The 25,261-nt window shown below is 41.0% G+C and overlaps 1 protein-coding gene across 1 annotated transcript in view; it reads right to left on the bottom strand.

Annotated features, from left to right (window-relative positions):
- Positions 1-10,602: 10,602 nt before the first annotated feature.
- gpatch2 (G patch domain containing 2) overlaps positions 10,603-25,261 on the bottom strand; it is a 249,740-nt gene continuing 235,081 nt past the window's right edge. Inside the window, exon 10 of the mRNA XM_055639728.1 lies at positions 10,603-12,709. Within this exon, the coding sequence (XP_055495703.1) occupies positions 12,540-12,709 (170 nt within the window). The 3' untranslated portion in view covers positions 10,603-12,539. The remainder of the gene's footprint in view (positions 12,710-25,261) is intronic.

The raw sequence follows: 25,261 nt of genomic DNA, 5'->3' as shown, positions 1-25,261 counted from the left end.
CTGTCATTACTTTCTGTACTGATCTCCAGCATCAATATTGAATTATATCCCACCCCCATGTGAATCAAATTTAAACCCTGCTGAGTAGCACAAGCAAACCTGTCCGCCACGATTTGTTTCCCCTTCAGTTCGGGTGCAAACCGGCAGGGTTGTGTACAGGTCAATTTTACCCCAGAAGTGATCCCTATGGTCTAAACATCTGATTCCCTGCCCACTGCACTATCTCCTGAGCCACGCATTCACCTGTCCCATCTTCCTATTCTTATCCCCACTAGCATGTGGCACCATGAGGAATCTGGAGAACACTACACTTGGGGTCCTGCTTTTAACGTTTTGCTTAACTCCCCGTATTCACTCTGCAGGGACTCAATCCCTTTTGCTGCCTATGTTATTTGTGCCAATGTGCACACCTGACTTCTGGCTGCTCACCCTCCCCTTGGACAATATTGCACGACATCTTGGACCCTGGCACCAGGAAGCAACACACCCTCTAGCAGTCTCATTGTTTGGCTTACTTTAGAGATACAGCATGTAAACAGGCCCTCTGGTCCACCGAGTCCGTGCCGACCATCGATCACCCCATACACTAACATTATCCTACACACTCGGGACAATTTCTACCGAAGCCAAATTAACTTACAAACCTGTATGACTTTGAAGGTTGGGAGGAAACCGGAGTGCCCAGGGAAATGCACATGGTCACAGGGAGAATGTACAAACTCAACACAGACAGCACCTGTAGTCAGGATTGAACCGGGGTCTCTGGCGCTGTAAGGCAGCAACTTTACTGGTGTTCCACCATGTAGAATCTCCTGTCTGTCCCCCTTACCATCACTATAGGCCAGTCTAACCTCACCCTACACCACAGTTCCTCAGAGCCACACCTACTGCCACAGACCGGACCACTGCTGGACTCCTTTCAATGTTCTTCCTCCCTCCATAGCTTCCAAAAGGGATAATTGTTTGGGAGAGGAATGGCCATTGGGGATTCCTGCACTCTCTGTCTATTCCCTTTCCTGGTGGTCACCCATCCACTTTCTGCCTGATCCTTAGCTGTGACCACCTCACTGTAGCTTCTATCCCTTCTGCTCTCATTGTGCCAGACGATCACAAGGTTGTCTAGCTGCAGCTACTGTTCCCCCATATGGTCAGTCAGGAGCTGCATCTGGACATTTCCCACCAGGTGTCATCCTTGGGGACACTGGTCAGCACGGATTAATTGGGCCAAATGGCCTGTTTCCATGTTCTATGACTCTCTGCCTCTATACCCTTTGTAAAAGTGATCGGATTGCATTAATAAAGTTCTATTGCATGGGTTGGGGAAAGGGGCTCGGAGAAATAAATAAAATACATGAACGTTATGTAATCAAACAGAAAAAGATAAATGTTAAATACAGAGTCTGAAGAAGGGTTCTAACCTGAAACATCCCCCATCCTTTTTCTCCAGAGATGCTGCCTGACCCGCTGAGTTACTCCAGCACTTTGTGTCTATCTTCGGTACAAACCAGCACCTGCAGTGGTGAAATCATATTGATTAAAGTCCTGTTTATAAAAAACAGCTCCATTGGAAGTATGGTAGGTGGACAAATATAATATTGGGTGTGAAGCAGCCTGTTCAACAACAGGAGAGATGTTATGAGTGGTAACAAGGCAGCCCTACCGGTAAGTGCAAGTTTTCTTTCAATGACACAATTATTCAAATTGAATATAGTAATAATTTTCTTAACATTTCACCTCATATCGTCCTGATGTTCTGACAGCCCATACACAATGGGTGCTTTGACTGATCCAGGCTCTGTGTGCTTTAGTACCAGCTCAAAGCTAGGTAGCTAATTCCATTATTATATTTCAATACCAATGCATGCTTTTCGCAGTGCTTCCATAAACGGCTTTTTACCATTTTTAGGCGGAAAATAAGCTTTTCTATTGTTGCTGCTTTAGAACTTGGGGATCCTGTTGGTTTTTCTCATTACCCTGAAGTGTGCAGGAAAATCTAACTTGTTGAATGGCCGCCTTATGTACTGCAACTGCATTAACGCTGCAAAGGATGTGTGTACATCTGTCAATATATTTGGAGCCACATTTGTCACTCTGATTAACCATACCTGAGTGTGCTTTGAGGATCTGCATTTACTATTTGCTTTACTGGGAAGACAGTGACATAGCTAAGCTAGTTGGTTCCAGACAGATGTGCAGGATTCTGCAGATGGGATAACCCTACCTTGGCTGCAAAGGTGATCATTACATTCAGCTCCGATAATACTGGATTCTGCAGGACACTGCAGGGAAGAACTGTGACTATCCATGGAGGTATAGAGTGACAAGATAACAAGTCTGACTTCCACAGCCTACTTCCTAAGGACACCTGAGAAATGTGAGCAAACCATTTGCTCCTATTTTAATTCTGAGCAGCACTGCGATTGCTGTGATTTATCTGGTGTCTGTACCTGCCTGTGCCTGAAGAGGGTGCAACGATATAAATTACATGCAAATGAATATGAGATTTCCACTAATAGGTACATTGTCCCTTCAGAAAACTTGGCTTCATTGCTTGTTTTGCTGGCATTTCGGTTCTAGTTGTGTTAAAGGGACAGCTTTTTGAACTCATATAAAGGTGACAATACAGTCTTTGCACTTTTTGAAAGACCACAGAGCAGTCTTTCCATTGAGCCAATCAAGGAAGGCAGTACCAACATTCCTCATCAACACCAAACTGAACGAGCTTAGTTTAGCTGCAGATCCCCAGTAGAAACAATCATTGAACAATTTGGAATACCTTTACACCTTGCAAACTTTGGAGAAGAGAAGAATGATAAGGCAGAAGCCACGTTAGGCATTCAAGGTTACACAAAAAAGCTGGAGAAACTCAGCGGGTGCAGCAGCATCTATGGAGCGAAGGAAATAGGCAACGTTTCGGGCCGAAACCCTTCTTCAGATGCTGGAGAAACCTTCGATTCTCCAGCATCTGCAGTTCCTTCTTAAACACTTAGGCATTCAAGCATTGACTGCACAGGGATGTGTCCTCAGATCCTCAGAAATTTAGTCAGAAGATATTGTGGAATATTTTTTTGTCAATCGCAGGGTTGCAGGCATGACTTGCAAGATCAACATTTATGCTCGCCCAGGTGGGTGTCACATTCCAGAAGTGCTTATGTCCTTGCAGTGAAAGTACTCTTGTGGTGTGTTAGGTAGGGATTTCCAGGAATATGATGCCTTGAAGGGGGAAACTTGTAACTTGGTGGGAATTTTGGTGGTAGTGGCATCCCTACTTAAATGTTGCCTTTGTCCTTCAGAGCACTGGGGGTAATACCGAAACGTCTTGGTGAGTTGGTGCAGTGTATTTTGCGATAATACACATAGCCAGGGTGAGTCTGTGATTTAAAATGGTATTCACAGTAGCTGATGGGATGCCAATCAGGCCAACTGCTTGTCTTGGATGGTGTCCAGTTCATTGAAAATATTGGAGTTGCACTCATTAGTGGAAGAAGAGAATATTCCATCACATTTCTGACATTTCTCGTAAATGATTACAAGGGATTTGGCAAGTCAGAGGTGAGTCATTTGCCATGGAATCCCTGGCCCTGACCTGTTCCTTTTGTCAGTATATTTATGTGGCTGGTCCTGTTAAAGGGTCCTGACCCAAAAGGTGACCTATCAATGCCATCCAGAGATGCTGACTGACCCATTGAGTTACTCCATCACTTTGTGTTCAATGCAATATTCCAGCATCTGCAGTCCCGTGTGCCTCCAGTTAACCTCTTAGTCAATAGTGGCTGCTAGGATGTTGATGGAAGTGTCTCTCTCGTTGGAATAAACCATGACTTGTTCTGCTACTTGCCTCTGAACAGCCCAAGGCCGAATGTTGTTCAGGTGCAAAAACAGATTTACTTTTCTGAGAAACTGTAAATGCAGCTGAACTGTATCAATAAAATTGTGAACTTCAACTTTACAATAAAAATACATCAGAAGATGCTTGATCCATAAAACCGTGCTTAGGAACTCCATTGTCCTCAGGCTCAGATAACTGTCCTCTTTATATTAAATATCTTTCGAGTAGGATAGAGTTGATAGATTCCCTCTTTTCAATTTTCAATTTTAGTAATTCTCTTAGGTACCGCACTCATCCAAATCTGTTTTGATATCAAGGACTAAAGATGGCGCCTACCTGCGGCGTCATTTTGCCAGCAGCCAAACAGGCTTCATTGTGTCCGGAAACGTGGCTGACGGGCAGGACTTCAGGTCAGACTGAAGCGCAGGGGACTTCGGCCCCCTCTTCCTACCATCCTTCTGGCCAATGTACAGTCCCTTGAAAATAAAGTGGAGGACTTAAGAGCAAGGCTGTTTTATCAAAGGGAGCTGAGGGAAGCTCTGTGTTCTGTTTCACAGAGACATGGCTCACCCCCAGCTCCCCAGACTCAGCAGGTCCAGCCTCATGGTTTCTCCATCCATCGCATGGACCGTACACTGGAATGTGGGAAAGGGAGAGGAGGGGACGTCTGACTCATGGCCAACTGCGTGGTGCTCAGACGTGGCAGTTGTGTCCAACTCCTGCTCTCCACACCTGGAACACCTGGCGGTGAAGTGCCGTCCCTTCTACCTACCAAGGGAATTCACCTCCATCATCCTGACCGCGGTCTACATCCCTCCCCAGGCTGATGCCCATCTGGCACTGGAGGAGCTGCACGCCGTGGTCAATCAGCACCAGACGGCTTACCCCGAGGCATTTGCCACCATAGCCGGGGATTTAAACAAAGCCAACCTTAAGAAATCGCTCCCTAACTTCCACCAACATGTCTCCTGCAGCACCAGAGGACCAAACACCCTCGACCACTGCTACACCACCATTAGGGATGTCTATCGTTTTATCCCTCGCCCTCACTTTGGTAAATCCGACCATACCGCGGTGCTGCTTCTTCCTGCCTACAGGCAGCAATTAAAGAGCGCACCCCCAGAGGTGAGGATTGTTCAGAGCTGGTCGGGGTGGGGGGGGGGCTGAGGAACTGTTTGGAGTTTGTAGACTGGGCAATGTTCAGGGACTCGGCAACGGACCTGAACGAATATGCCACAGTCGTTAGACTTCATAAAGAAATGTGTGCAGGACTGCATCCCAACAAATACCGGTGCCTAAGAAGATCAAGGTGACGTGCCTCAATGACTATTGGCCTGTGGCAGTAACGTCTGTGTTGAAGTGCTTTGAGAGGCTGATCATGGCGCAAATCAACTCATACCTCGACAAAACCTGGACCCACTGCAGTTCGCTTACCACCACAACAGATCAACGGTGGATGCGATCTCGCTGGCTCTCCACTCCGCTCTGGACTACTTGGACAACAAAAACTCATGTCAGGCTGTTATTCATTGACTACAGCTCGGCATTTAATACAATCATCCCCTCCAAGCTGGTTACCAAGCTCTCAGAACTGGGTCTCTGCGCATCCCTCTGTAATTGGATCCTCGACTTCCTCATTCTGTTCGCATTGGTGGAAATGTGCTAGCCTCGATAACAATCAGCACGGGAGCACCTCGAGGCTGCGTGCTCAGCCCTCTGCTTTACTCACTCTATACTCATGACTGCGTAGCCGGTCATAGGGCAAACTCCATCATCAAGTTTGCCGACGACACCACTTTTGTGGGACGTATCACTGATGGAGACGAGTCAGAGTATAGAAAGAGATCGAGCAACTGTCCATATGGTGCCAGCACAATAACCTGGCTCTCAACACCAGCAAAACCAAGGAACTGATTGTAGACTTTGGAAGGGGTAGGATGGGGACCCACAGTCCCGTTTATATCAATGGGTCGATGATGGAAAGGGTCAAGAGCTTCAAATTCCTGGGCATGCATATTTCCGAAGATCTCTCCTGGTCCCAGAATACTGATGCAATTATAAAAAAAGCACATCAGCGCCTCTACTTCCTGAGAAGATTATGGAGAGTCGGTATGTCGAGGAGGACTCTCTCGAACCTCTACAGGTGCACAGTAGTGAGCATGCTGACCGGTTGCATCGTGGCTTGGTTCGGCAACTTGTGCGCCCAGGAGCGGAAAAGACTACAAAAAGTTGTAAACACTGCCCAGTCCTTCATCGGCTCTGACCTCCCTACCATCGAGGGGATCTACCACAGTCGCTGCCTCAAAGAGGCTGGCAGCATCATCAAGGACCCACACTATCCTGGCCACACACTTACCTCTCTCCGCTGCCTTCAGGTAGAAGGTACAGGAGCCTGAAATCTGCAACAACCAGGTTCAGGAATAGCTACTTCCCCACAGCCATCAGACTATTAAACTCAACTCAAACAAAATCTGAATTAGCCTACTGCACTTTATATGCTTATTTATGTGTGTGTATATATATATTCAATGGTATATGGACACACTGATCTGTTCTGTATTATTTATGCCTGCAATATTCTGTTGTGCTGAAGCAAAGCAAGAATTTCATTGTCCTATCTGGGACACATGACAATAAACTCTCTTGAATCTTGACTACAACTTCAAGAGTCAAGATTGTTTTATTGTCATGTCCCAGAAAGAACAATGAAATTCTTACTTGCTGCAGCACAACAGAATATGTAAACAAAGTACACTGTAAACAATATAATAAACGAGGAAAAAAAAAATCAGTGTGTATACACACACTCACAAATACACATTTATATATATATATATACATACACACACACACACACACAAAGCAAACAATAATGGTGCAATAATAACAATAATAATCTATTGTAGTTCAAAGCTTATTCGAGGTTGTGGTGTTTAATAGCCTGATGGCTGTAGGGAAGAAGCTGTTCCTGAACCTGACCGTTACAGTTTTCAGGCTCCTGTACCTTCTTTCTGATGGCAGGATGAAACTTCTAAGTCATCTCCAGAATTGAGTTTATTGTGTCCACATGAAGCAGATAATTGGAACATTCTCCGTGATCCTGATGGCCGAGAAACTGGGTATTTTGTAGGTGTCCCTGAGCTAGGTCCTATGAACCTTGCGATTACATGTATGCTTGATAATGATACCAACTTAAACCACCTCTCCAAGTTCTGTAAATAGGACTGATTAGCATTGAAGTGGGTTTTTAAAAATCCTTTGTCGATGAATTGACACCTGTCAGATTACAATTAAGAGGACTACTTGTTGAACTAACTGGTTGTCATTAGCTGGCTCAGACTACCTGCACATCGTGGAAACATAAACCTTTACCACTGGATGCAGAATGTATAGAGCGATGATGCAAATATCTCGAGTCCAGCTGTGAAAGGTTGCAACAACATAAAATCCAGCTGTCCTCATTTTTTTGAGAAATGAATGAACCTGCAGTATTTTCAAATGTAGCTCACTAACGCCCTGATTAAATGCACCAAAAGTCATTCTTGCTGTCCCGAATTATCAGGGTCACTCGGAACTGATACATGCTGTCAATTTCAGAGCCAGAGGGAGAGCAGGATCTCTTCAAATCAGATCTCAAAACTTAAATCAGGCATTACTTTCCTCCTGCTTAGTGTATGCATTGAGGCAATTAAAGCAAAATTAATGCACACTATCACAGCGAAGTGGGCACATTCCAGTTTTGGACATCACCTGCAGTTTTTTTTTGTCAAACCTTTCCTTTTGACAAAATGAACATGGAGATAAACGTGACCAGATCCAAACTCATCAATGTTAACATGCCATATTCTGCACACAGACAGTTTTCAGTGATATAAATGGTTACTTATAGCACAGATGTGAACTAATGTCTTAAGTGAAGCAATTGGATCCATTCCTTGATAGTTTCTTCAAATATTTTTTGCTCCACTGGCAGTCACATTACTCCAGGCAGTATATTTGCTAAATGAAAATTTAGCACAACTGCTCCATTGGCAGCAGTCTTCAAGGGTATTCAAGGGTGGTATGGGGAACTGTTGAAAAACGGGGGAACAGGGTGAGTAGGGAGAATCAATTCAGTAGTAACTGGTATGGGGGAAAGGTGTTTGCAAGACAGCAAGTAAATGACGAGCTGTGAAAGCGATTGGGTATGTGGATTGGGGAAAGACAAGTAGTTCCTAGTCATGCCTACTATGTTGTGTTGTGTTGAAGCAAAGCAAGAATTTCATTGTCCTATCTGGGACACATGACAATAAACTCTCTTGAATCTTGAAGTAGTTGAAATATGAATCAGATAAATCCCATCATAATATTCTGTTGTCATATTTGTTAGAACTCTGAGCAATATGGAAATATTTAAACTTTTCCCATTATCCAGAAAACCCATAATCTCAATTTGATTTTGTCTTTTAAAAGTTACTTTCAAAAATAAATCCAAAGTTACAAGATGATAAACCTTCTTTACTGCACATTGTTGCTAATAAAATGAGATTTGGTTATTGCGGTATTGTGGTAGACAGAGTGGTCGGTGTGGGCAAATTGGGCCATAGGGCCTGTTTCCACACTGTATGACTATGTTAGCTAAGTAATCAAACCAGTTGCTGCTTTAATACTAAAAGAAAACAAGTAAAGTAATTGTTACTCATACATTTTAATCAAGCTAAGGTACACAAAAAAGCTGGAGAAACTCAGCGGGTGCAGCAGCATCTATGGAGCGAAGGAAAAAGGCAACTTTTCGGGCCAAAACCCTTCTTCTGACTGATCGGGGGGGGGGGGGGGGGGGGGGGGGGGAGAGGAAAGGAAAAGGGGGAGTAGCAAGGAGGCGGGGGGATGGGAGGAGATAGACGGCAGGAGGGCTGAGGAAGGGGAGGAGACAGCAAGGACTAACAAAATTGGGAGAATTTTAATCAAGCTACACTGGTTTTGGCAAACTACCCAAAAATCCTTCCCCATAATAATTAATAGCACAGTGCTGTTGGTAAATATTGTTTTAAGCTGTTTTTGTCCATTCAGCTCTATGGCACATAAGCTCCAATAATACATTTCTGTACATTATAATCAATTGTATTTAATCTTTGAAAACTTTTTAAGCAATCACATGGATGTATTATGTATGCCTTTATTGCCATGTGGAAACGTACGGTGAAGTAGAGATACAATGAAAATATTGCATTTAGCAACATCACAGGCTAATAGACTCAGACAACACACAAAAACAGCGATTAAACATAAATTATCCCAGGCAACATAAAGAAAAAGACTGCAAAACAACAAGACATGAATGCAAAAACTTGGTTGTGCAAGAGATGGTCTGTACTCTTCCATTGCTGAGGTGGGACTGAGCTTGTGCAGGTCAGTTCAAGAAGCTGATGGTAGCAGGATGCTGCTGAACTTGGTGGAGTGGGACTTTGGGCTTCCGTATCTCCCATCTGATAGCAGCAGCAAGAAGATGGCACAGCCTGGATGGTGCGGATCCTTGATAATATACATTACCTTCTTGAGGCATTGCCCCATGTAGATGCTTTCAATGGTGGGGAGGGCAGTGCCATGATAGACTGGACTGAGTCCACCTCTTGCGTTCCTGTGCATTGCAATTATGTACCAAGCAATTATCCCGATACGTTGGCTAATTTAAAGTGTAGGGCAGGTTTTCTTTTCATATTACATTCTTTAGCTCGATGACTGTAGCTCCAGAATGTTTGAAGATTTATCATGAGGCAGAGTTGTCTACACTGATCTCATATTAGAGAATGGAACATAAAGTAATCCAAGTCACCATTCAGTTGATAACCACTGCATACTTCAACAAAGACAACAGTAGCTTTACCTTACCATTGCTAATGTGGGTGGAAGATTGCAACCTTCACGTGGTCCTCCCTGTTTCGACTAATGCAATCAACTCGACGTGCACAAACGGAAGATCAAGTAGAACAAGTTGTTCAACAACTTTAGCCTGTGCACGCCACATGAAAGAAGACCATTGCTAATAAAAATGTTAAAAATATATCACTAATTGCTAATTACCAAATATAGGTGTAAGAAACCATCAACCGAATAGTGTGAAGGTACACAAAAATGCTGGAGAAACTCAGCGGGTGCAGCAGCATCTATGGAGCGAAGGAAATAGGTGAAGTTTCAGGCCGAAACCCTTCTTCAGACTGATGGGGGGTGGGGGGGGAGGAGGAATGAAAAAGGGAGGAGGAGGAGCCCGAGGGCGGGGGGATGGGTGGACAGCTCTCGAGGGTTAAGGAAGGGGAGGAGACAGCAAGGGCTAGCAAAATTGGGAGAATTCAATGTTCATGCCATCCGGACGCAAGCAACCCAGGCGGAATATGAGGTGCTGTTCCTCCAATTTCCGGTGTTGCTCACTCTGGTAATGGAGGAGACCCAGGACAGAGAGGTCGGATTGGGAATGGGAGGGGGAGTTGAAGTGCTGAGCCACCGGGAGTTCAGGTAGGTTATTGCGGACTGAGCGGAGGTGTTCGGCGAAACGATCGCCCAACCTCCGCTTAGTCTCACCGATGTAAATCAGCTGACACCTAGAGCAGCGGATGCAGTAGATGAGGTTGGAGGAGATACAGGTGAACCTTTGTTGCACCTGGAATGACTGCTTGGGTCCTTGAATGGAGTCGAGGGGGGAGGTGAAGGGACAGGTGTTGCATTTCTTGCGGTTGCAACGGAAAGTGCCCGGGGAGGGGGTGGTACGGGAGGGAAGGGAAGAATTGACAAAGGAGTTGCGGAGGGAGTGGTCTTTGCGGAAGGCAGACATGGGGGGAGATGGGAAGATGTGACGAGTGGTGGGGTCACGTTGGAGGTGGCGGAAATGGCGGAGGATTATTTGTTGTATTTGCCGGCTGGTGGGGTGAAAGGTGAGGACTAGGGGGACTCTGCCCTTGTTGCGAGTACAGGGATGGGGCGAGAGAGCAGTGTTGCGGGGTATGGAAGAGACCCTGGTGCGAGCCTCATCTATGGTGGAGGAGTGTGAATTTGATTGAGAATTTTAGAATGAAATAAACTTGTCTAGTCCAAGTATAAAAGACAAAGTGAAAAAAAAGCAATTCTCATCCCGAGCATAATAGATTTCTAAGCTAAGAGCTTCTACTTGTCGAATTAAAGTGAATTCCAATTAAATTAACTGCTCTGTTAAGCAAATCTTAATTCCCTTGTAAGTTTCTATTTAGATACTCAGAAATATTGTGTTTGTTTTCTTAACCTTTTTACTTAGATTACATCCTAATCTTGCCTTTGTAATTATTTTACTGTCACATGTCCTGTTTTGTTGCGGTACCTAAAATTGTGACAAAATATAAAAATAAGGGATTTCCTTATTGTTAAATACTATATTATAGACTGATTACAGAAATACAGAAAATCCATATTGTCATTCTGAGATATACATTAGTGATTTCAGCATCAGTATTATTGCTAGAATAAGTTGCACTACATAGGGTGTGCAAGATATATTACTGAACACTAGACACTTACAATTGTTTTTTATATTTAAAAATGCAATGCTTTTATCATTTAATGTCATTTAGAATATTAAATAAGGTTATTACCTGCAAACCACAGTATAAATTAATGGATGGATAGGCCAAATCAAGTGCTTGCTTAGTGAGACAGGAGGCAATAGGTTGTATTTCTAAATGCAAAGACTCCAGAAACTGTGCTGCATTAATGTTTTAGAAAGGCATTCTGAGAACAAATCTTAAACCAGTTCTGTTTACTAAAACTCAGTACATTAACGTGATTAAAAGCACGTTCAATAATCAGTTGTATCCCAGCTTTCTTTTTAAAGAATAATGCACTAGAGTGCTTATTATAACAACAATAATCACTGTTTATTCCAATATGGCTGAGCACTATCTTATTAAAGTAAGTCACTATAATACATGGCCTACATTTTATGTGTAAAGTATGTAGCATGACAGAATATTCAATTAAAACAACCCTTAAAATCTGGAATTTAAGGTAGTCTCTGTGTAGAACATATTATATATACTTTGGGATCTATTCAAGGACATTTTGTCTGTCATGTTGATGAAATTATTTAATTTCTGTACAATATACAATGTTTTTGGACATTAAAGAAATAGAATGTTGAATTTAAAATAAATTTACTTCAACATAAACAAACAAAAGGCTAATGGATAGTATGCAATCACTGAAAATCATTTCTGAACAGCTTGCACTGAGTTGCTTCTTGCAATACTGTTATCACATGTCTGATCATCCATTTCATCATCTTTTCAATTGAAACATAGCAGTGGTAAGTAACAGAATGACAAATGCAAAAAACACACAGAAATATTCATATTATGGGTATTGGAAGAGGTAATGCACTGCCATATTTCATGATAAATTCACATTTGTTGCCTCCACTTTCAGCCACCACATTTTAGATGAAATAGAATTATTGCCTGCAAAAACCTTTGAACGTGCATAAATGTACAGCAATTAAATTCACTTCTTTATATCTGGAAACCTCCATTGCAATTAATAGAGTAAATCAACATTGACTTTGCTCAGAAGTAAGCATGCGTTGTATTCAAAATATAATTAACAATCGATTCTACCATGTGTACCAATGTTTTGAGCACAATTCAGCAAAGGCTGGTGAAGTTGTTTCCATTGAACTGAGGATATTGTTTTGATTGAGCTGAATAGCTGGCTGTCAGCAGAAGCCAAGTCCAACTCCTTTAGGTCGCCATAAAGCTTTAATGGGTTCAGCAACCCCGTTGCCATTTGGTCCAAGCCCTGTGCCAGGAATCCACCCCATGGTTTGCATCATCCGGCTGCCGATGTTGGTTTCTGGGATAGGATGGGCATCTTCACCTACAAATGCTATAATTAAGACATACAGAGATTTCATTAGCATGGGCTCATTGAAAAGAGCAGGATAATCTGAATTAAATTCGAAGGCCTATAGTTCACTTAATTTACCTCAATAAATATCTGCCTTATCACATCTCGTTGCAACTAAATCTCGTTGCAACTAAATCTCGTTGCACTGATGTGCAATGACAATAAAATATATTATTATTATTACATGATAACCTCTTGAATATCATTCATAGATTCAAAGAATGATGGTTATATTTCCCAATGTTGAATAAAGACAAGAACAGGACCCGTCTTCAATTACATTCATTGGGAATGGATGAATGCAGTGTTAATAATCATGCCACCAACTTCAAAAATTCAATTTATTTAATTGCCCTCTCCTTCCAAGGAAAAGAGCTACTATTTCAGCCAGAAGATGAAAGACTGGCACTTATAACGCACATTTCACAACCTCAGAAAATCCAAAATGATAGTCAGCCAATTAAATGCCTTTGAATTGCAGTTCCTGTTGTAATATAAGTATTAGGCACCAAGAAAATGGTGAGAAAATTGGTATTTATTACCACAGAGGAATCAAAGAGAGAAAAAAGTTAATTTAAATAACAGTGATAAGATAAAAGGAAGTATGCTTTGAAATTAACTAACATTTTGTCCTTTTACCTTTCCAAATTTGATATATGAATGTTTAAAAACTGTAAAATTGCTCATCCCTACAAATTCATCCCTAACCTTTGTGCTCTCCATCTGTTCCTCTCTAACTGTTGTGCTACAAGGCTGAGAAACTATATTCTGTACTCTTGGTATTTTTCTTTTTGCACTTGTACTTGTGATTTGACTGGATAGCAAGCCAAAGCTTTTCACTGTACCTCGGTACAGGCTACATTAATAAACCAAAACCCAAAAAAGATTTAGAAAGATCTGAGCAAGAATGTGTTTCACTCAGAGGGCAGTTAGAGTTTGGAGTATTCAGGCTAGATGGGTTGTAGAGGCAGGTACTCTCACCATATTTCTAAGTATCTTGATGATCACTTGAACCAGCAAGGCATAAAAAGTTAACGGATTTGTACAGATAGGTATTTGGTGATGGGCAGAGATGTGGTGGGACAATGGGCCTGTTTCTGTGCTGTATGATTCTACAAAGATTAGATTTTGTTTATCATTGATACAAAATAATAGATAAATAAATTCAAACAAGTAATTGTTATCCAGTGGAAAGGGAAAGTCACACACATGACAGAATAGGGAAGATTCAAACAAGAGGACATGACTTCAGAATTAAGGGACAGAAGTTTAGGGGTAATATGAGGGGGAACTTCTTTACGCAGAGAGTGGTAGCGGTGTGGAATGAGCTCCCAGTGGAAGTGGTGGAGGCAGGTTCATTGGTATCATTTAAAAATAAATTGGATAGGCATATGGATGAGAAGGGAATGGAGGGTTATGGTATGAGTGCAGGCAGGTGGGACTAAGGGGAAAAAAATTTGTTCGGCATGGACTTGTAGGGCCGAGATGGCCTGTTTCCATGCTGTAATTGTTATATGGTTATATGGTTATAAAATGGATGGGAGGACAGAATGTTCCTTCTGCTCCTCTTTTCAAACTTGATAGCATCTTCAATCCTGTTTTACTTCAAACAATTCCTCAGTTCTGTGGAAAGGTCATCATCCTGAAATTATAATTCTGTTTCTCTGTTTACTAATACTGCCAGACTTGCTGAGTATTTTCTATTTTATTTCAGGTCTCGCAGACTTTTGCTTTAAGAAAACTATCTCAGGTGCTTTTTTATGAATTTCTAAAACAAATTTACAAGCGATGCTGGCAATAAATCTTTATATATCAAATAGCCTTTGAACACTGCTGAATCTGTTGGATTTCTTTGAGGAAGCAAATAACAGGACAGTGAACATTGTTTACTTGGATTTTCATAAGGCCATTGATAAGGTGCCGCATGTGAGGCTGCGAAACAAGATAACAGCACATGGTATTAGGGGGAAGATACTGGCATGGACATAAGGTTGGCTGAATGGCAGAAGACAAAGAGTGGGAATAAAGCAGGCTTTTTTCTGGTTGGCTGCCAGTGACTAGTCATGTTCTGCAAGGATCAGTGCTGGGGCCTCCACTCTTCATGTTGATTATTAATGATTTAGATGATGGAATTGATGGCTTTGCGGCCACAATTGCAGATGATACGAAGATAGGTGGGAAGGCAGATAGTAAGGACTCTGAGATGGATCTGGATAAATTGGGAGACTGGGCAAGGAAGCGACAGGTGGAATGCAGCAAAGCAAAGTGTGCAGTCATGCACCTTGGCAGCAGGAATAAAGGTGTAGACTGTTTTCTAAATGGGGAGAGGATTCAGAAATCGGAGGTGCAAAGGAACTTGGGAGTTCTGGTGCAGGATTCCCAAAATGTTAACTTGCAGATTGAATTGGTAGTAGGAAGGCAAATGCAATGTTAGCAGTCATTTCAAGAGGACTAAAAGAAAAAACTGGGATATAATGCTGAGGCTTTATAAGGCACTGGTCAGAGAACATTTCGAATATTGTGAGCCGTTTTGGGCCCTGTATCTGAGGAAGGATGTACTGGCGTTGGAGAGGGTTCAGAGGAAGTTTACGAGAATGATCCCTAGATGAATGGGATGACATATGATGAGCGCTTGCTGGCTCTGGACCTGTACTTGCTGGTGTTTAGAAGGGTGAGGAGAGGGTGATTCATTAAAACTCATTGAATAGTGAAATGTCTGGATATAGTGGATGTGAATAAGATGTTTCCACTAGTGGGAGACTCTAGGATCAGAGGGAGCAGTCTCAGAATAAAAGAACGTACCTTTGGAAAGGAAACGGGGAAGAATTTCTTTAGCCGGAGGGCGACGCTTCTGTGGAATATATTGCCTCAGATGGCTGTGGAGGCCATGTCATTGGGGATTTTTAAAGCAGAGATTGACAGGCTCTTGATTAGTAAGGGCGTTGAAGATTACGGGGAGAAGGCAGGAGAATGAGGTTGAGAGGGAATGATAGTCAGCTATAATTGAATGGCGGAGCAGACGATGGGCCGAATGGCCTATTTCTGCTCCTATGACTTAGATAGATTTTCAATATTTTGACATTAAAATAAAAATAGTTTAAGAAATCTATTTGAAAAATAAAATTTCCAATATATCTGAATGGCTCAGTATTTGATTAAAATTAAATCTGCCCCATGCATAAACCAGTCTGGTTTAAAAAAAACAACCACTTAACTGTACTTTCAAGTCATACTTTATTTCTTTTTTTCTCTCTCCACCAGGCTAAACTGAATGGCAGATCATAGGTCTACAGCTGCCAGAAGCTAGACATCTGCTTAATCACTCTCTGATGTTATAACAGCTTAACGCACGGATGAAACACAGTTATTATGCAATATCCTATCAGATGGAAAATTATTCTAATGGTTTTGTTTTTATCACTGTCACAGTTACTACCACGAAAATCTGTTTCAGGTAAACTAGTATTGCTAATACTGGCTCTGTTACAATCAAAATGGCCAAAGCAATTCTTGCCAATGTTGCACAAAAATCTGCAATTATATGATGGAAAGATGCTCTGTCAAGGTTTTATATTAAATAAATACAAACTGGCCTTTAACCAAACTTCACATTTAGGACAACTAGATATATTGAAATGCAAGTCAAAGCCTTAGATATCAAGTATAAATGACACATTGTATTGATTTTTACTGAGCATTTCATCATGGATTTCCTCACAAGACAGAGGAGTAAATTCCCAGACAATCCATTTGAAACTAGAGGCGATTCAACAAGCACTCTGGTTTCAAAGCAGAAGTAGAAAATAAACGTCCATGTCAAGCCGTAAGTCCAGCAAGTTGCAAAGCAAATGACATTAGCTTAGTTTCTGAAGGGACAGCTTTATAAATATGGAATGGATGAAAATGAAATAATACATGCATATGTGTGAAGAGTCTACGATATATTCTGCTTGATGGGGAATTGGTTGAATGACTTTACATAAGTGATTTAAATATCAGTATTAATCAATCTTATGTCACTGAAGAATATTAAATGTCTTTGCAGATGAATCACATGTCTCTGCTATCACGATTTCCATCTCCATAACAGTCAGATTCCACGCCGCTAAAAACCACAGAGTGCTGAAATCTTCATTCACGCCTTTGCTAACTCTTGATTTAGCTATTCCAACACACCCCTGCCAGTCACCCTCATTCCACTTTCTTTGTTAAACTTGAGGCCATCCAGAACTGCTCCTCATTGACCTACATTGCACCGTTGCATATAAACATCATTTCTGCACCTGCTGAACGATGCTACGATTTTAAAATTCCCAACTTATGTTTTCAAATACCCCTTTTAATGTCTCTGCCATTCAGATAATTACAAATATTAAAGTTGATGTAAATAAAAAATAGAGGTAATTCAGTAAAGATTTAGTAATTGTGGATGATATTAAACTAAAGCAAAATGCTTAAATATAAATGTATTTCCCCTATTTTATTGAAACAACTGGAGACTCTGCACCTGCATCAGCTCTGATCTGGCAAAGAACCAGGGAGGCAATTACTCAGTAATCAGGAACATGTGTGGATCTGGTCTCATTCAACTGATTTAACACTTATGATGCAAGGAGGAATGGAGCTATGGGAGAAAGTGTGTTCGACAAGTGTACAGCCTTGTTTTGCATTTGACTAGAAATGCTGACTAATGAACTGTGACCCAAACAAAAGATGGGTGGAGATAACAGAAAAGCGAGATCGATTTCCGAAAATGGAGTACACTGGTCAGAGGTCAAAGTCCATGCTGTAAGCAATGTCACAGGAAAGACCATGATGGTGGTTTTACAACTTGAGCAACTACATTCTTGCTGAAAGTGCAAGACGTTGACAGTAACCATCCCTTAATAGATTCAACAATGTGATTCGAGAAAATTAGAGACACAGATCGGATATTTGGCTGAACAAGTAGTGGGGAAAGAAGATATTTAGTCATCCCCAGGGCAATTTTAGGGAAAGAACAGTCATCTGGATGGATACTCTTCAAACATCGGAACTGTTAAGAATGCCCTTTGAGATAAGGTAAAATGGAGTAATAAAAACTGATGAAGGAGTGTTTAAGAATAAGAAGATTGAAAGAGAAATGAAGTCTGTAAGATCAAGGGGACTTATGGAGATGTGCTTCTTAAGAAACATCAGATTGAGGTTATGTGCAAGGATTGAGAAAGGAAAAAAATGAGCAAATAGAAAGGATAAGTGCACTGAGGAATATAAATGGACCAGGTTGCAGTATTTCTATGCTGACATGCTGAGCATTTGAAATAAAGCTACAGACATTTATTAGATGGAAGAATGCAACACCATAAATTTGATGGAATGTTGGCTTCAGTCAAGGCATGATTCAGAACTAAATATTCTCGGCTATAAAATTAGAGAGGCAAAGAAAAGTGGCATAATGGCCTTATTAATTAAGAATTCAATTACAGACATAGAAAATATAGGTATTTGGGTCTCATAAATGGCAATGAGATAAATGACCAGACAAGCTCAGGTTGAGCAAGAAACAGTGGTGAGAGTATAAGGAGAACCCTGCTGATTTTTATATATCTAGATGGGATTTAGTTGAGTGAGTAAGCAGAGCCTATATTCAACACCTCTGTTAAGAGACAGTATTTCCAGCAGTCAGCGAGAGGGCTAAGTTGAGGCAGACACCAGCGATGAGGTGGTCATGATCTCATCCTTCTATGGTATACAAACTTTGATTACACTTGAACGTTTGTATATCTTCCTAGATTTCCACTGATCACCAAATGTGAAATAAACGATAAGGAATTATACACTGAGTATCAACGTGAGCAAAGCTTCATTTGTAGGAGTAATTTAATTTTCATACAAGAAATCAGAGAAACATTTGTTGGGGGGGGGGGGGGGGGGGGGGGGTAGCTAAGTCCCAGCAAAGTAAGAACAATTATACATTGTCAGTGCTTGGGCCTGAACATTTTAAATTTTGAAGATAGACACAAAAAGCTGGAATAATGTCACCCATTCCTTCTATCCAGAGACGCTGCCTGTCCCGTTGAGTTACTCCAGCATTTTGTGGCTACCTTCGATTTAAACCAGCATCTGCAGTTCTTTCCTATGCAATCTAAATTCCTAAATGCATTGTGTGCTCTAGTCAGTGTGGAAAGGTGCACTATTCCATCCATGCTCAATGTAGTCTCCCTAAAGATTGTTAAATTTGTGCCAATTCATTTTTTATTAATCTTCTTCAAACTACAGGCAATTCAGCCAACTTAAGAGAATCATCTTCCCTCCTTGTAGCGTTATCTTTCCTCCCGACATTATAATTAATTACATTTGTGTTATTTTAGCAGTTGAAAGACTGTCTGTGACTAAGACAGTATTGAATCCATTTTCAGCCTGTGGGCTTGAATTATTTTATATGAGCAAACTTTTAACTCTGATCCTATATTTTAGGCTTCTAAATCATTCAGCCTATCTTGTAATAGAATATAGCCAATGCCCCAGTAATAGCATAACTTAGTATTGCAAGAGCGAAGACAAAAATTCCAAGGAAGTCCCATAAAATAAAAGATCCCAGTGGTTTGGACAACATCAACCTCAGTAACAGAAAGTTCTAACATCATTACTTCAGCATTACAAGCTTACTCTGTTAAGAAACGTAGACTGGGCGATCGTTTTGCGGAAAACCTTCGCTCAGCCTGCCTGAAACGACCTGATCTCCCGGATGCCGGCCACTTTAATTCTCCTTCCCATTCCTACATAGACCTTTCTGTCCTAGGCCTCCTCCATTGTCAGAGTGAGGCTAAATGCAAATTAGAGGGTCCGCATCTCATATTTCGCTTGGGCAGCTTATGAATATTGATTTCTCTCACTTCAGGTAGCCCTGGCATTCCCTCCCTCTCTATCCCTCCCCCACCCAGGTCACACTAGCTTCTCATTTTCACCCTACAAACAGCTAACAATGGCTCGTTTCCTTTATCATCGTTACTTTTTTGCATCTCTTTTATTCATTGTTCTTTATCTCTGCACATCATCGTCCATATCTCTAGTTTCCCTCATCCATAACTAGTCTGAATGGTCTCGACCCGGAAGGTTACTCATTCATTTTCTCCAGAGATGCTGCCTGTCCCGGTGAGCTACTCCAGCATTTTGTGTCTACCTAGGAATTTATATTGCTCTAGTTAATGTTGTCCGGCTACTTCGAGGAAAAGTTGTTCTTCAATGTTACCAAATCATAACGTTATTTGTGTTAAAGTATTGCTTTACATTAGAGGAGTGAATAATGAAAAGGAATAATTATATTTTCACTTGGAGGTAACTCATCCCCCCCCACTTAAATCCGATTTTTAAAACATCTCGATCTGTGAATACCTTGTAATGAATGGTATCATTATCGTTACAGGAACTATGTTAAAAACAACAAATTGCACCATTGGAACCTTTTTTGTATGAATGGAATCATTCATAAATCAACACTATTTTGAAGGAGCATAAATAGTGCAGTGGTAGAGTTGTTGCTTTACAAAGCTTGAGACAGAGGTTCGATCCTGATTACGGGTGCTATCTGTGTGGAGTTTGTATGTTCTCCCAGTGACCGCATGGGTTTCCTCCCACATTCTAAAGACACCCAGGTTTGTAGGTTAATTGGCTTTGGTAAATTGCCCCTAGTGTGTACGGTATAGAACTAGTGTACAGTGATCGATGGGCAGCGTGGACTCGGTAGACTGTACATACGTTGAAGCTCTAAACTAAACTGAATTAGAATTAATAATAAAAATGTTGGCTGATGAATTAAGCATTAGTTCATTGGGAGCAACAGAATTTCTTGCTTTACTTTCAGTATGCAATGCCATCAGCAAATGTTTATTTCTTAAATAGATGTGCACAAAGAAAGAATACCAAAATACATTTTCAGATGCCAAATGCAATGAAGGAATCAAAGTAAATGTAGATTCCTTTGTTCTCATGTGCTCTATTGTTTTATATGATGTAGTTGCATTTACTATATCAGGATTGTTTTGTGCAGGTATTTTCTCAGCTTTTATTTTTAAACTGCCTGCTTCACACGTTACAGGTAAGTATTTCCTATTTGAACTATTCCTTGATCCAGTAATGAATTCGCTTGAGCACTTGGTGAAGATGAAATCACTGGAAATTTACATACAGCAGCTCTGCGTTGAAGGTTTAAAGAAGTAATTTTATTTTTGCTGATTTCTTCATGAAACCATCTTCACCATATAAATTCTTCAAAATTATTTCTGTAAGAATTGTAACGTAGGCATTTTTGAAGTGGAGCACCTTCCACTTTTGGTTTTATATCTTATTTACAATTGTCACAAAAATAGCCTCTTCTCTCAAATCTTCCAAGAAACACAGTGGACAGTACACTTGCATAATTGGCTCAAGAGATGAAAATCTTGTATCAGTCTCTGTGGCCACTAATCTATCCAACTGACTGCAGGCTTAATTGGCTGTTTGTTTAGTAATTTGGATCCTAAAGTGCTTGTATTGATGTTGGATAAGAAGCCATACTGTGGAGATACAAGACGTTTCAGTGCCTGAAGCCAGGGGTAATGTTTGTATATTGTATGTTATGACCTTTATGGACATCTCCTGTTAATAAACATTCTGCACATGTAAGCAGTCTCTTGCTAAATTATGTTTTATGTGATTTTCTAGTTTAATACTACAAAACAACATTAACTGTAATTGTAAAATTGGGAGCCAAGAAATCTTTTTTTTTTACAGACTCTAATATGTAATGAAAATAAGGGAATTTTGATTTTTAAGGTGATTTAAGATTAAAAAAATTACTGCTTTTACAAAGACTAAAGAGGACCAATAACCTCTTTTTCAGCATTTTTGTGCTTTTAGACATTTCAACTGGAATGATTTTGCTCGTCAACTAAATAACCAACACAAAGAGCATCACATCTTTTCGATGCATTCATTAAGGCTACGGACATAAAGAGAGCTATTCATTACTTAACTAGCAATTGCAAACAAAGACACTGACTTTGATTCAGAGCCGAGAATTGCTGTAAATTCAGAAATCAATACTTGGGTATATCAATATTAATTTTGTTGTTCAATACAAAGAGGGAGGTGTATTGAATATCAGCAGTGTAATAAATAGCATAAATCAAGTGTCTGTGTCATTTTGCAGATGAATAAAAATGAACCCCGTTTTACTGCTTTCGTAGCTTTTTTGTATTTAAAGAAAACGTATCAGCTTATATGTCTTCATTTTGTTTGTTGGTTCTTGATGCTTTAGATTATTTACGATTTTATGATTATGCACTAAAGTACCAGGAAAATTGTACACATTTCTACTTCAGCTATTAAAATTGCAGTTGGGTAAATGAAATAAATAGCTTTAACCCTATTTGACTATTTTTATTCATTTTCTTGGATTAGGGATTCATTGGCAAGATCAGAATTCATGGCCATCCCTAATTGCCTTTGAGAAGTTGATGGTGAGCTATATGCTTGAACTACTGCAACTCTTCTGGTGATAGTACCCAGACAGTTTTGTTGGCAGTGATACCCTGGATTTAGATCAGCCGATACCCAAGGAATTGCCTTATATTTCCAAATAAAGATGGTGTTTTACTTGAAGGGAGACTGGCAGGCGGTGGTGGTGCCTTTGTTCGTCTTCTTGATTGAGGTTGAGAGTTTGGGAGCTTCTATCAGAATTTCTTAAGCAAGGAGCTACAGCATATTTTGTACATGGTTACCATTGTGTACCACAGGTGGAGGAAATGAATGTTTAGGATGAGGGAGGTGTTTCTTTATCCTAGATGATGATACAATTAAAGAGTTGCCAGCATGGAACTAGGCCTTTCGGCTCACCATACCTCTGCCAACCATCATGCCTGTCGATATGAATCCCTCTTGCACGCATTCTTTCTATATACATCTACAGAACATTCAGAAAATATTCAGACCCCTTCACTTTTTCCACATTTTGTTAAATTGCAGCCTTATTTTAAAATGGATTAAATTCTTTTTTTTTATCATCAATCTACACACAATAGACACAATCTACGTCAATCTACACCGAATGAAGAAGCGAAAATGGGTGTTTAGAATGTTTTGCAAAGTAATTAAAAATAAATAACTGAAATTATCACATTTACATGTATGAAGATGGGTCTCGACCGGAAACGACGCCTATTCCTTCGCACCATAGATGCTGCCTCATCTGCTGAGTTTCTCCAGCAATTTTGTCTACCTTCGATTTTTCCAGCATCTGCAGTTCTTTCTTAAACTTTACGTAAATATTCAGACCCTTTGCTATGACACTCAAGGCTGAGCTTAGGTTCATCCTGTTTTCATTGATTATCCTTGAGATGTTTCTACAACTTGATTAGAGTCCACCAGTGATAAATTAAATTGATTGGACATGATTTGGAAAGGCACACACCTGTCTATAAAAGGTCCCATAGTTGACATTGCATGTCAGAACAGAAATCAAGCCATGAAGACGAAGGAATTGTCCGTAGACCTCCGAGACAGGATTATTTCGAGCACAGATGTGGGGAAGGGTATAAAACAATTTTTGCAGCATTGCAGGTCCCGAAGAGCACAGTCTTCCATCATTCTTAATGGAAGAACTTTGAAACCACCAGAACTCTTCATAGAGCTGGCCACCCGGCCAAACTGAGCAATTGGGGGAGCAGGGCCTTGGACAGGGAGGTGACCAAGAACCCGATGGTCACCCTGACAGAGCTCCAGAGTTCCTCTGTGGAGATGGGAGAACCTTCCAGAAGGACAACTATATCTGCAGTACTCCACCAATCAGGCCTTTATGGTAGAGTGGCCAGACGGAAGGCACTCCTCAGTGAAAGGCACATGACAGCCCGCTTGGAGATTGTCAAAAGGCACCTAAAGGACTCAGACATTGAGAAACACAATTCTCTGGTCTGTTGAAACCAAGATTGAACTCTATCGCCTGAATGACAAACGTCATGTCTGGAGGAAACCAGGCACCGCTCATCACCTGGCCCATACCATTTCTAAACACCTGTTTCGCTTCTTCATTCTGGGGTATTGTGTGTAGATTGATGATAAAAAAAAAAGAATTTAATCCATTTTAGAATAAGGCTGTAACGTAACAAAATGTGGAAAAAGTGAAAAGGTCTGAATACTTTCTGAATGCATTGCTCATTCAACTACCCGCCCAGATGCCTATTAAATGTTATGTGCCTGCCTCTTCTACCTCCTCTGGTAGATCATTCCTGATATCAGCTACTCTTTGTATCAGGAAAGATCTACCCCTCAAATCTGTTTTGAACTTTCTTCCTTTCATCTTAAACTCATGCCCTCTAGTTTTAGACACTCCTACCATTGGAAACCAACTCTGACTATCTACCCTATCTATGTCTCTCATAGTTTTATATACTTTCATTATATTACCTCTCAGTCTCCTTTGCTCCATGGAAAACACTCAGCCTATCCAGTCTCTCTTTATAATTCAATCTTTTAATCCATGCCACATGCTTGTGAATCTTTTCTGCAACCAGAACAGCACACAGTACTTCAAGTGCAGCCTAACCAACGTTTTGTATAACTGTAACATGACATCCCAACTCTTGTTCTCAAATGGCTTATGACTTCTTTACCACCCTGTTTACCTGTGCTGTTACTTCCATGCAACTCTTTACAAACACCCCTAGGTCTCTCTGTTCTACAACATTTCTCAGGGTCCTGTCATTTCTGTGTATTTGAGTATATCCTGCCCTGGTTTAACTTCTATAGGTGTACAGTAGAGAGCATATTGACTGCTTGCATCACAGCCTGGTTTGGCAACTTGAATGCCCAGGAGCGATGAAGACTGCAACGGGTCGTGAACACTGCCCAGTCTATCAAGGGTCCTGACCTCCGCACCATCAAAGGGATTTACAGGAGTCGTTGCCTCAAAAAGCAGCCAGCATCATCAGAGACCCACACCACCCTGGCCACACACTAATTTCGCCCCTGACATTGGGAAGGTACATGAGCCTGAAAACTGTAACGTCCAGGTGCAGGAATAGTTTCTTCACTACAGCCATCAGGCTATTATACACTACAACCTCCAATAAGCTGAATCACATAGACTATTATTGGTAGTATTGTACTATTATTGTCTGTCTGTTTTTTATGTGTACTTATGTGTGCACGTGCTTATAATGCTGGAGTAACTCAGTGGGACAGGCAGCATCTCTGGAGAGAAGGAATGGGTGACGTTTCGGATCGAGACACTTCTTCAGACTGAAGAAGGGTTTCGACCCGAAACGTCACCCATTCCTTCTCTCCAGAGATGCTGCCTGTCCCGCTGAGTTACTCAAGCATTTTGTGTTTACCTTCGATTTAAACCAGCATCTGCAGTTCTTTCCTACAAACATGTATACGTGAATGGGTGTGTGTGTGTGTGTGTGTGTGTTTATATATATAAATGCTTACTTGCAGCAGCACAACAGAATATGTAAACATAGTACACTGTAAAAAATATAATAAACGAGAATAAAAATCACACACACATTGATT

Source organism: Leucoraja erinacea, chromosome 8, assembly GCF_028641065.1.
Source record: "Leucoraja erinacea ecotype New England chromosome 8, Leri_hhj_1, whole genome shotgun sequence".
Taxonomy (NCBI): domain Eukaryota; kingdom Metazoa; phylum Chordata; class Chondrichthyes; order Rajiformes; family Rajidae; genus Leucoraja; species Leucoraja erinaceus.
Note: the sequence above shows the minus strand (reverse complement) of the source record. Positions and strands in the feature narration are given on the sequence as shown.